Raw genomic sequence first — 12362 nt, forward strand, 5'->3', positions numbered from 1 at the left:
ATCATGGACACTTAGCCTTTACTAGCGCCGCACCGCTATGTATCCGCCTACGAGCTTGCACCCCTTTTATTCTTGTTTTGGCACGTTTTTGTTTCGCTTTGTAGTTGGTTTGGATCATGACTGCTGGGCGGCGCCTTCTTTCTAAAAAAATAGGTAAGGAGAGCTCTCTCTCACTGGCTATATGGCCCCACCATTTCCCACTGTCTCGAACCTCGGTTTCCGCGCATAAAGAAAAGGAGAGCTTTCCGCCGCCACGCAGCTCCACTCCACAGTCTCCATTCCGCTCCGCCACTCCCAAACCCCCCAAAACCCTCGTCGACCTCCCCAAATCACCACTCCCCTTCTCCCCAACCCCTCAGACCTAGGGTTCCTTCCGCCGAGCCCCCGCGCCAATGTCGAGCGGCGGCGACGATTACAAGCGCGAGGAGTCGGTGGCGCTCATTGTCATCGTCTCCCTCGCTGCGCTCTCGCTCCTCTCTCTCATCGCCGCCTTTGCTTACTACTGCTACATCACCCGCAAGGTCTCCCGCCGCCTCAACTCGCACCCACTCCCCAAGCGCTCCTCCTCCCCTCCCCCGCTGCCCCTGCCGGCTCCCGTGATCCCCACGCAGGGGAAGGAGAGCCCGTCCAGCAACTCCGCCAGCGATGGGGCCGCGGCTGGGGCGCTGGTGGTCGGCGCCGAGAGGGGCGTGCAGGTGTTTGGCTACAGGCAACTGCACGCGGCGACGGGCGGCTTCGGGCGGGCGCATATGGTGGGGCAGGGGAGCTTCGGGGCCGTCTACCGCGGGCTGCTCCCCGACGGGAGGAAGGTCGCGGTCAAGCTCATGGACCGCCCCGGGAAGCAGGGCGAGGAGGAGTTTGAGATGGAGGTGAGCTGGTCTGGGCCGTAACGTTGTAGTGGTACGAATTGTGCATTTCGAGTACCTAGTGCTAATGGTAAATGCTGGTTCTTCAAGTGGCCATTCCACCACGGCCAAGTTTGTGCGGCCTGAATGGAGAAATCACGGTGTTTGCTGAGCGGAAATGGGGTCGCTGTGGGGTTTATTTTGGCTTGCCCTTTGTGAAAGACATTTATGAATCATATGGTGGTGAAGGACAGATGTTTTTTAGTTCAGCTAGATTGTTGGAGATTTTTGGTGTCATTTTTCTGGAAGCTTTCAGGCTTTCAGCTATTTGTTGGTTTCTTAGTTGTATTGGCTTCAAATCTATTTTGTTTACGGAATCAAACCAGATATATGAAGAGCTTAGTCCGAAGGCTTGACTGCTTGTAGTCTTGACTATATGTCAGGTTGTAATATTTTGAATTTTAGCTAGAGGTTGGTGCTATTTGACTTACTAAATCCTTATCAATTAATTAGTTGTGTGGCTGGTAAATTTGGAAATTTGGTGATGTTTATTCTGATGCGATCTTTATGTAGGTTGAGCTGTTGAGTCGGCTTCGATCATCTTATTTGTTAGGCTTGATTGGCCATTGCTCAGAGGGTGGACACCGGCTACTGGTGTATGAGTTCATGGCTAATGGGTGTCTCCAGGAGCATCTTTACCCAAATGGAGGTATGGCCATCTTTATTACATCAAATATGTATGTGCTTGTCCATTTGATGTGCACAGATCATGAAAGGTGTTTGACATTGTTACTCAAGTCCCACAACATTGAAACAACAGAGTATGGGTCTTATTTGGGCGGGATCTATATCCCTAGTGTTAGTTTGCATTGGCTTTGGTTGGCATAATCTTCGAATTCCAGAGCTAGTACATGTAGGGACCTAACTGAGTTCATTGGTTTAAGGATTAATACTGGCAGTATTAGGTTGGGAATGTTTTGTTGTGATGCATGTCCAGAACCCCGTGTACTAGTTGGAGGAGGAAAGAAATAGACATAATGATTTTGTCTTCCTGTAGAAGCAAAGATTATATGTGACTACAAGGAGGGGAAGTTAGCATTAAACAACAAAAGGTGAATTGTCTAAGTTTGATTTATATGACTTTTCAGCATTTGACAAATGTTATGGGAAGTTAAATATTTTTATGTAAATAGTCCGCTTTACAACCTTCAACTCTTGCCGAAATTCACATTATTACCTTCAACTCTTAAATGGATTATTTTTAACCTCCAACTACCAAATCTATTCCTTTACAACCTCGGTCCAGTCTCAGGTGGTTTCGCCTTAATATGATGCCACGTAACGGACAACCTGGACAACTCATCCACGTCATCAGACTGCCATGTCAGCCAACTGCATAAAGAACTTCTCACCTTGCTATTCAGGCTGCTATTTAGAGAAAATTAGGTATTTAATGCAATTTTCTGATACGGTAGTCCAGTGGTGTGGATAAGTAGTCCAGGTTGTACTCCACATGGCATCTAAGTCAGCATGAAACCACCTGAGTCGGGACCGAGGTTGTAGAGTTCACAGATTTCATCCTTAGAGGTTAAAAAAACAATTTAGGAGTTTAAGGTTGTAAAGTGAACTTCAGTAAGAGTTGAAGGTTGTAAAGTAGATTCTTTTTCTATTAATATTATGACTAGAGGTTATGGAAATACTCCTTTAGTATCATTGTAATCGTTTGATGCTTGAATGTGTGGTAAAGATCATGGAAAGCATTTTTCACATAATGCTAATGTGGGATAAATTGTTTACAGCTTCACCGAGCCTTCGTGAGGAATAGAGTTGGTACATTATCGGGGCTATTTGGTTTTCAGGAACACCAATCCATCATGGGTTGGTTGGTCTATCATGGTTGGTCCCTCGAAATTGGTGGCATGACCTAATCACACATTTATAACTAAATCTATGTAGTTAGATGCGGTAATGGATGGACCAACCATTCCATTCCTCAAGCCAAACAAGGGGCTAGGATTTTTTTTAGAAGACGATGGAAGCGTTTATTACCCCCGGCTTCTGCATCAGCCAAATATTGCATGCAGTCAAACTTATTAAAATGTTTATTACATCAAGAAAAATGATCTCAACCAAAAAGGGAGAGACCAAAAGATCCAGATAATAACTCACCAAGCAAGACTACTCTATAAACTAAGAAATCTGTCACTGATACGTCATCCAAATCGGGACATAAATTCTGTGGTAATCCGTTCGAGCCACTTGGCGCCAACCTCCATCAAATCCTTGCACTGCTCCTTTTGTAATAATGCCCATGACCTCAACCAATTGGTGCATGAGAGTAGCACCTGCATGTAAGAGAACTTTCTTTTTGTCAAAAAGAACATCATTCCTGCATAGCCAAACGGACCAAAATAACGCTGCTGCCCCCACCAAAATGAGTGGTTTTCATGACTTATCAACCCCCCAGCGGCAACCATGACCTAAAAATACGAGAAAACCACAAGGTGGTGTGATGTTATACAGGACAACACGCTGCACTAGCCAACACACAATCAAAGAAAAGGTGTTGGATAGTTTCCTGCAAAAACTACAATGTGTGTCCGCCTGCCACTCACGCTTTATTAAACTGTCCTTAGTAAGGACTATGCTCGTGCATAAATACAATAGGAACAGTTTAATTTTAAGAGGAAGTTTGAGACGCCATAACCATTTTGTTCTAAATCTGACTCGCTTATCCATTAAAGCTGAATACATGGAGTAAACAGAAAACACTTCTGTGGTCTGAAGATCCTACCTAAACAAGTCTTGTCCCTGAGTTATTGAAGCTCCACTACTTTGAGGACGATCTCATTCCAATCAATTAAATGCTGTCCAAGCAGTGCATGTCGAAAATCAACCAAAGTATTCTACACCCTGAAAACAGCGTCTACCGTGGCATCCTTATGACGGACAATATTAAATAATCTTGGGTACATAGCTGATAAGGGCATGTCCCCAATCCATTTATGTTCCCATAAATGCACCGGTTCCCCATTCTCTACCTTAAACGATGCAAATTGCGAAAAAACTTTCTTCACCTTCATTAGACTCTTACAGAAGTGTGAGTCCGTTGGCTTGGCTTCAACCGAAGTAAGTTGTTTGTGTCCCAAATATTTGTTTCGCAATAGCGATTGCCAAACACCGTCCTCGGTTAACAACTTGAATATCCATTTACTCAAAGGACACCTAGGATTGCATGATCAATTCACCATCCGGTTCCTCAAACCAAACAGTTCATAATACCTAACTGTCAAACCTAGATAATCATCTACTTCAAAGTTTCAGTCTGAAATAAAATCAATCGTATTTTCAAACTATGAAGAATAAGCACAAAGGTATATCTAGTTCCCAACATACATGCTGTCATTTGATGCCCCAACCAATTAATCGTTGTTTCTGTCTCTAGGTTGTTGATTAATTGGTAAATGTAATGGATCTCAGCAAGGTTAGTAGGTACCTCACGAATTTGAGTATAGGTACAATGTTAGTAGTGTCACGCCTTCTGTAGTGCACATATAGCATTTATTCATGAGGTCCTATACCCCCCAGAAATTATTCATGCAGCTTCTTAACTAAATTGGAGCCATTTACATGTTACAAGATGAGATTTAAGTGTAGTATCTAATATCAATGCTATTGGCTTCGTATCTTTGTGAAAGAAAACATGCTTACCGTCTGCTGGTGTCAGTTTATTTATTAGTAGTAGAAGAGAGTAGGAACTACTAGTGAAACAAATAGGTTTCAAGGCCAACTTCTTTCTTCAAGATAAGAGCTTGCTTGTCCTATCGTTTAGCTTGCATCTTTAATCAGGAAAGAATGGACCGTGTCCTGAATAAAAAAACCATTTCTTAGAAAATTGTGAAGTTGTTTATCTTGTGTTTGGTCTGGGACTGATGCCATTCTGTCAAATGAGCTTTCCAGTTTGGTCATCAAATCATTTAGCATTTTGTATATGGACTTTGTCGAGGTGCCTTTTGAAGGTAAATTAGCATTTTCAAAAGATATTTGTAAGTCTGTATATATGGCGTGTTATCAACTTAGGATAATTCTTGATATTATAATTTAGAAATGTGCAAGGCGATATGTACTACCAGTTACACACACAGATGCACCAGTCCCTTTGCCACTGAATACTTTCCTGTTCCTTCCTTGCCGCCAGATTTATATTTTCTTCCCTCAATGCCAGCAATGGTCACCATGTTGCCCCTGTGCGATGGTACTTATTTATACACCCTATAACTCAAGGTCGTAATGGTCAGATAGATGTCATAGAATAGAAGTGATGAATGAAATGAAAACTGGTGGCTTGGAAGGAACAAAGGACTTGTTCATTGGTAATCAGGAGCTTGAGAGTTATTTGTGGCATAGGGGGCTTTTTCTCTATATCGTACGCTCTTGCTTTGTTAGTATGCGTTGGCACTCTTTTATGCATGCGTCTAGTTGGCAGTTTCTGAAATGCCATTTTTTAAGATTGATATGGAAATGTTAGTGTAATGGATAAGTATTAATCGGCACTATTCCTTAAGCCTGTTGTTATCGTCGATTGACAATGTTAAAGCTATCAATGTAGGTTCCTGTGGTGGCATCTCAAAATTGGACTGGCCGACACGAATGAGAATAGCTCTTGAAGCAGCAAAAGGTCTGGAGTATCTCCACGAGCGCGTTACTCCACCTGTTATACACAGGGACTTCAAGAGCAGCAACATTCTCTTGGACAAGGACTTCCATGCAAGAGTCTCAGACTTCGGTTTGGCCAAGCTTGGATCTGATAGAGCTGGTGGTCATGTGTCAACTCGAGTTTTAGGCACGCAGGGCTATGTCGCACCAGAGTAAGACTAGATATACCTTTGATTTGCTTCGGAAAAGAAATAACTTTGATTTGCAGTCCTTACGTTAACTTTTTTTTCTCCTGAGCATGCAAAGTCCATCATGCAGGAACTTAAATTTGGTACTGACATGTGCAATCCGACTATTATGTCTAATACTGTGCACCTGCTGGAAATCTGTAGATATGCATTAACTGGGCATTTGACAACCAAATCAGATGTGTACAGTTACGGGGTTGTGCTTCTGGAATTGCTTACTGGCAGGGTACCAGTTGATATGAAGAGGCCTCCTGGGGAAGGTGTTCTAGTTAACTGGGTAAGCAACTAAGCATAACATAAGCTGAAAAATTGAGTTTCAGATAGTTGTGGCCTTTATTTCTATTTTGTTTCTGCAATTTTGAAGCATAACATTAATTGAATAATGTATAGAACTATAGATACCATAGTCTACATAAATAAAAGTGCCTTCCTCTAAAAATATGTATGTTAGAGTACGTATTGATACATCTCCTCCCCTTATATAGAGAGGTTTACTTGACTCCCCAGCAAGGCTTACTTGACCCCTAAGCAAGCGACCCTTATCTCTAATTAACCCTAAGACTAACGGGCTATACCGCCAGCCCAGGCCCATTAGGCCCATTACGTACTCTAACACTACACCCCACCTGGACATGCAGTTTGTCCTCGAGCTGCAACCTAACCAACTTATAACCATGACTCGACGCAACACAAACCTAACACCTAAAAACAAGCTTTTTACATCTCGGCTTGTTTTATTACTCTCAACCTGAAATGGACTGGGACGCTTTATTTTGGACCCTTGAACATAAAGTGGACACCATCTGCACGTCAGACGTGCACGTGTACAGCTACCTGGATCCCATGGACACCATCTGGACAAAAGGAGTGCATGTGTATGGCCACCTGGAAGTGGTCGCAAGAGCGACCAACAGAGGCGCCCTCGCGGCGGCCGGCGGCGGAATGCAGTGGTGCTACACGGTGCGCTCCTGTCGGTGACACCATGCCTTCTTCCCGCCAGACGGCTGTTGGTCGGGGCCGCACAGAGAAGAGTGGACGGCTGGATGGGGACGCCCTGGGACGGCGGCGGCGCTAATGGGAACGAGGTCGTCGCAGTCCCGTCGTAGGGCATCCCATACTAGTACGAGATGACCGGCGCCGTGGTCGCGTCCGAGGGCGGCGGCGGCGGGGGTAGCTGCTGTTGGTGTGGCGGCGGAGGAGGTGGCTGCTGGGGATGCGGCTGGGGCGCATAGGGCCCGACGAGGAAGGCCCTGATGCCCGCCACGGCCTGCCGTAATTCCAGGATTGTGGCTGTCATCTGCTCCGGGGTGAGGACGAGGGCGGACGGTGCCGGGGTAGATGGCGCAATCGCCCCTGAGGACGCCAGCACGCCCAATGCCGGCGCGCCTGCTGTATGGGGCAGCAGCGCCGATGAAGACGCTGGTGGCGGCGGGTAGGTGTGCGGCGGCGGCGGGTGGGAAGAACTCGGTGGAGGGCTGGACATGATCGAATCCGGGAAAGCTGATACCAGATTGTTATGTGGCTGCTAGAAGGAGGGCGCGAGAGGGCCGGCCGGGGGCCCTTTTGCCCACGACCGGGCAAGAGGGAAGGGGTTTCCTTCTTAATTCTTGCTTGATTAGATTGATACATCTCCTCCCCTTATATAGAGAGGTTTACTTGACTCCCCAGCAAGGCTTACTTGACCCCTAAGCAAGCGATCCTTATCTGTAATTAACCCTAAGACTAACGGGCTATACCGCCAGCCCAGGCCCATCAGGCCTATTACGTACTCTAAAAATGTACATACACTCTGATTATGTAATTTCATCTGCGCTATGATTTTCATGTGCTTGTTAGTCACGACATCACTTGTCTTAATTTGGATCCATCTTCCTATTATTGTTCTTGGTAGTAAAAGGTCATGGTTTCATGAATTTTTTTCTCCATGTCTGAACTTTGCATACACCTAACCCTTCACTTGTTGCATTGATGCAGGCATTACCTATGCTCACTGATCGAGAAAAGGTTGTGCAGATCCTGGATCCATCACTGGAAGGTCAATATTCATTGAAAGATGCTGTTCAAGTGGCTGCTATCGCTGCCATGTGCGTTCAACCGGAGGCTGACTATAGGCCACTGATGGCCGATGTCGTCCAATCGTTGGTTCCACTTGTCAAGAATCGTTCGAGTTCCAAACCGTGCAACTCAAATGCCCAAGCATCAAGGCCACTCGACTAGGAAACCGAGTGTGACGGCTATTTTTCTGGGATTTCTATCCAGAAACTAACAGTGGGCAGTGGTTGCTGAGATGATGCGATGTGTATGCTTCTTTATTACTGTACATGATATCTTCCACTTCTGGTGGCGTTCTCGTTCTGGAAGGTGCCTGGTAAGCAGGTAGGTTTATAATTTAAGCATGGATTCAGTCTGATGGTCCCGAAAACTAGTTTTGAGTTTGAAGGGAGGTTCTAAGTCATGTGCCGGTAATGATGATGTTAGGTGGTGAGAAGTTCATCATTACGTTGCAGTGTTGTTATGGGCTGGCGAAATTTCCATGTGATGCTTATTTTTATTTTATTTTGGCTTGACTTGTGTGTTAGGTGTCTCGGAAGCATGTTACTCAATGTCTAATATCCTAGGCTAAGAACACTGATCTCGGCGATGACGCGTAGCAGTGCTTCCGCTGTGTTCTGTATGTGTAATGTATAGTACTAGTTTCTGGAACTCATACCGTTGAGCTGTTATATACTCTGGGGCATCCCTCTGCGCCGGTCAAGTGCAGATCGGTGGGCGAGCTGTCAGATCAAAAGCACATCAACGCCTAGGATCGCTCGTTCCTCCTCATCCACCTCTCTACAACACATGGCCCACGAGCGAGGACAAGCCTCCTGCCGTGTAGTAGATGCTTGTTGACGGTGCTGCTCGCCCCTCTCTGAAGCACTATGGTCGTGGCCTTGTGTGGCTCGTCCTTGGAGGTGAGCCCATGGGACTCCAGCATCGCTTTGTGGCGGCTGGTTTGCAGCATCATGGTGGCCGGTTTGCAGCACCGGCGTCGAGTTTGCACCATCGTCGGCTTGTGTGTTTTAGATTCGTTGATATGGCTTCCAACATCAGTGGCCCGGATTTCCAGCTTCCCTGGCCTATGTTCCAACATCGATGACCCAGGGTTCCAGCATTGCTGACCTAGGGTTCTAGCTTCCAGCACGCGGTATAGTCTGCCGATTCCAGCACATGTTTGTTCCGGTTGCAACACGCCCCGCTGCTGGTTCCAACATCCCGTGCTGCCGGTCGCAGTACTCCCTGTTGCAAGTTCCAGCATCGCAGAGACACGGTCCTAGCATCCACATCTACCGGTCGTAACATGTTTATCACGGTGGCAACACGCCCGCTGATGATTCCAACATCCCGTGTTGCTGGTCGCAGTACTCCCTGTTGCAAGTTCCATCATCGCAGAGACACGGTCCTAGCATCCACATCTGCCAGTGGTAACGTTGTTGGGTGCCGGTCCCAGCTTCGCCGTCAGCTAGTCACAACGGTGGTGAGGAGAGGGAGGGGCTGCGGCGTGGTCGTGAGGTCGACAGCAATTAGGAGCACGTGTAGCATCGTCGGGGCGAGCTAGTAGCCATGGCCGGGGAAGATTGCGGCAACGCAACTGCTCGCAACCCTGTGGCGCACACAAAAACCTTGCTGCGCTACTCAAACGAGCGGAACGGAGGGGAAGTGAGCTTTGTCGCCAGAGAAAGATGGAGAAGGGGGAGAGGCACTGGAGAGAAACTTGTGAAGAAGGTCACTTCGCAGTTGGATAAGGTTGGAACGCTACCGCTTCAACAACGGGGCCAACGTGGGACGCATGTTGCCAGCGTGTGCGACGGGCGCATGGCCTGAGGCCGGTTGGCTGATTTCAGTTGTTTCCCTATATACTGGAATATTTCTCCGTTCTACTCTCTCTGATCCAAAATTCTTGTTTTAGATTTGTCTAAATACGGATATATCAAGTCACGTTTCAGTATTAGATACATCCATATTCAGACAAATCTAAGGCACGAATTTTGGGACGGAGGGAGTATAATGTAGTGCGTATTGTGTTTTTTTTTGACAAATCAAACTCTAATCAAGTTTATAGAAAATACCAAATACATAAAAAATATATGAAATTACATCTTATAATGAATCTAATGATATATGTTTGGCATTCTAGATGTAAATGTTTTTCTTCACAACGGTTTGACTCTTCAAAAATCTATATGCACTATATTATGGAACAAAGAGAGTAGTTATCATTATCATGTCTGACTGACTACTCATAGAGAGTAACATACACTAGTAACATACACATATTCCTAGACTATGTTTTTTCTGAAAAGAAACATAAAAACTTTATTCATTTGCGATAACAAGTACATCCCTAGACTATGTTACTACCTTCATAGTGGGTAGTAACACAAGCGTGGTGTCATGCAAAGCTTCATTTATTAGGTTATAGACTCATATTGCATTGGGACATGTGATGTTACAGTAATACTAGTCATAATGAGTAGTAACTTAAACTAATAACATGCATATGTTACTACTAGTCTAATGTTACTACTCCCTCCGGTCCTTTTTATTCTGCATATAAGAATTGTCTGAAGTCAAAATCTACAAAGTTTGACCATATTTATATGAAAAAATATCAACATCTACCATGATAAAGTTATACAACATGAAACTTTAAATCATGATGCATTTACTAGTATTGATTTCACATTGTGAATGTTAGTGTTTTTTATATAAAATTGGTCAAACTTTACGAGGCTTGACTTCAGATAAATCTAATATGCAAACTAAAAAAGACCGGAGGGAGTACCTCTATAGTGAAGAGTAACATATGTGTCATGCAACACTTCATTTATTAGGTCATAAACTAATCTTGTCTTGGTATGTGTGATATTACAGTAACTAGCTATATTACCACATGCCTCTTTTTCCTCATTAATTACTCGTCACATCATCTGTTTTGTCTAGAGATGTGTGATGTTATCACCTATGTTACTTTCACTGTGGGTAGTCTAACTAGCTAAGTTACTCAAACTACCTCTCTTCTCATTAACTTACTGCCACATAAACAAATTTGCTGAGTTGGACTCGATATTACTACTGAAGTTATTCTCATTGTGGCTAGTCGGCTAGTCTCAGTGCTCTTTAAGCTTCCAAGTCAATCTGGTTCAGAGGAACTTTAATTTCTATCATGCACTATGTGATAAGGAAAAAAAAAGTGCTTCTAAAAGGCATCATGATGTTTCTGTTCAGGTGTATTCCAAGTTCCGAACACCAATCTATTTTCCTTTTGTTGTTGCAACGACCTGTAAGTTGGGAACTTATTTATGCGGTTTTTCGCCTTTTTGACGGGAGGTTCACATGATTAATGTGTCGATCATATAACTGGTTGAGGAACAGATATTTGCAGTTCAGCCTACAACTAGTATATCAGGAACAGCAACGAACGGTTGGTCAGTGTTCTGACCGGTGAAGAACAGCAACGAACGGCTGGTCAGTGTTCTGACCGGTGAAACCTGAATAATTATTCCGGAGGAATATGCAGCGCCGACGTAGACTTAAGTTGCCAACACGGCTCGTACATCAGTTGCGTGCAACAGTGTCACAAACAGAGGTTGATGCCAGAGCTTAGCCGGCCGGATAGAGTTGAATGCGGAACCCTTTGCCCATTTTCAAGATTGTTAGGAACCCTTTTATATTCTTGAGAGAAAACACGTGTTAAAAACAACCACCCTCGATTTTATCCGGGTTAATGAAACAGAGTACTGATCACACCTTAACATACTTTAGTCCAGGAAACAAAAAAAAATAGAGGCTAATGTTGTGGATCGTAGTTTGTAATGTTATCATGTTTTCATTTCCGTCTAATCTTTACAACGTCAGGCGTTTATCCTTTTTATTCTCAAAACAGCCTCTCGCCCTGCTTTATATTAAATAAAGCCACTCGGTTCAAAAAGAATACATGGTGTCGAGAAAATCCTCAAAAGCTGGCCAGAAAAAAAGACGACACAACACAACATTCCTAAAACACAAAAAAGGCACAAGAGTGCATTACCAAACGCCCTTAAAGTGCCGTCGAGGAGAAGCACATATGATTCACCGCCACAATAAATCGATAACCACTCACACTCATTGACGACACCCTCAAAAAGATAACAACTCCATATGTCGTCGCTGCCGCATTTGCCAAAGAGAACGAAGGTTTTCACCCAGAGTGCCAACAGCAAGGAAAAGGACCAAGACGGCGCCTCAAGAGGAATGTGACACCCGCATGCATCACCACCGCCAGCTTCGAGACACAAAGCTTTCGTTCGGCCCCTCCACCCAGTGACGAAGACCGGGGGGAGGGGGGGGGTCAGCTTTTTATTCTCAAAATAGCCTCTCGCCCTGCTTTATATTTGTTGAATATATTGTGTACGTATATATTTGTGTGTAGGGCCCATCTCCTGTTTCTTTTGTATAGTTGAGATTGTGGCCCACCTCTGTACTTATATATACGTGCCTGGTGCACCGATCAATACATCAAGATTGCACAGCCCATATCTTGTCCTTCTACATGGTATCTATCGCAGCACGATCCTAAACCCTAAGCCGCCGC

The 12362-nt window shown here is 44.8% G+C and overlaps 1 protein-coding gene and 1 pseudogene across 1 annotated transcript; one reads left to right on the forward strand and one right to left on the reverse strand.

Moving 5' to 3' along the window:
- Window positions 1–251: 251 nt before the first annotated feature.
- Window positions 252–8334, forward strand: LOC125552549 (Protein kinase superfamily protein). The gene is made up of 5 exons (XM_048716153.2): window positions 252–869; window positions 1419–1554; window positions 5455–5713; window positions 5894–6026; window positions 7724–8334. Exons 1-5 carry the CDS (start codon window positions 393–395, stop codon window positions 7964–7966), a joined length of 1248 nt encoding a protein of 415 aa, XP_048572110.1. The 5' UTR covers window positions 252–392; the 3' UTR covers window positions 7967–8334.
- LOC147990436 (uncharacterized) lies at window positions 6033–7635 on the reverse strand (annotated as a pseudogene).
- Window positions 8335–12362: the final 4028 nt, after the last annotated feature.

This window comes from Triticum urartu, chromosome 1A (assembly GCF_056163025.1).
Source record: "Triticum urartu cultivar PI428250 chromosome 1A, HENAU_Tu73, whole genome shotgun sequence".
NCBI lineage: Eukaryota > Viridiplantae > Streptophyta > Magnoliopsida > Poales > Poaceae > Triticum > Triticum urartu.

Coding starts and splice junctions, on each gene's coding strand:
- LOC125552549 (XM_048716153.2), top strand. CDS start 393: ATGTCGAGCGGCGGCGACGATTACAAGCGCGAGGAGTCGGTGGCGCTC. Junction 1,555..5,454: donor GCATCTTTACCCAAATGGAG/GTATGGCCATCT, acceptor CTATCAATGTAG/GTTCCTGTGGTGGCATCTCA. Junction 5,714..5,893: donor CAGGGCTATGTCGCACCAGA/GTAAGACTAGAT, acceptor GGAAATCTGTAG/ATATGCATTAACTGGGCATT.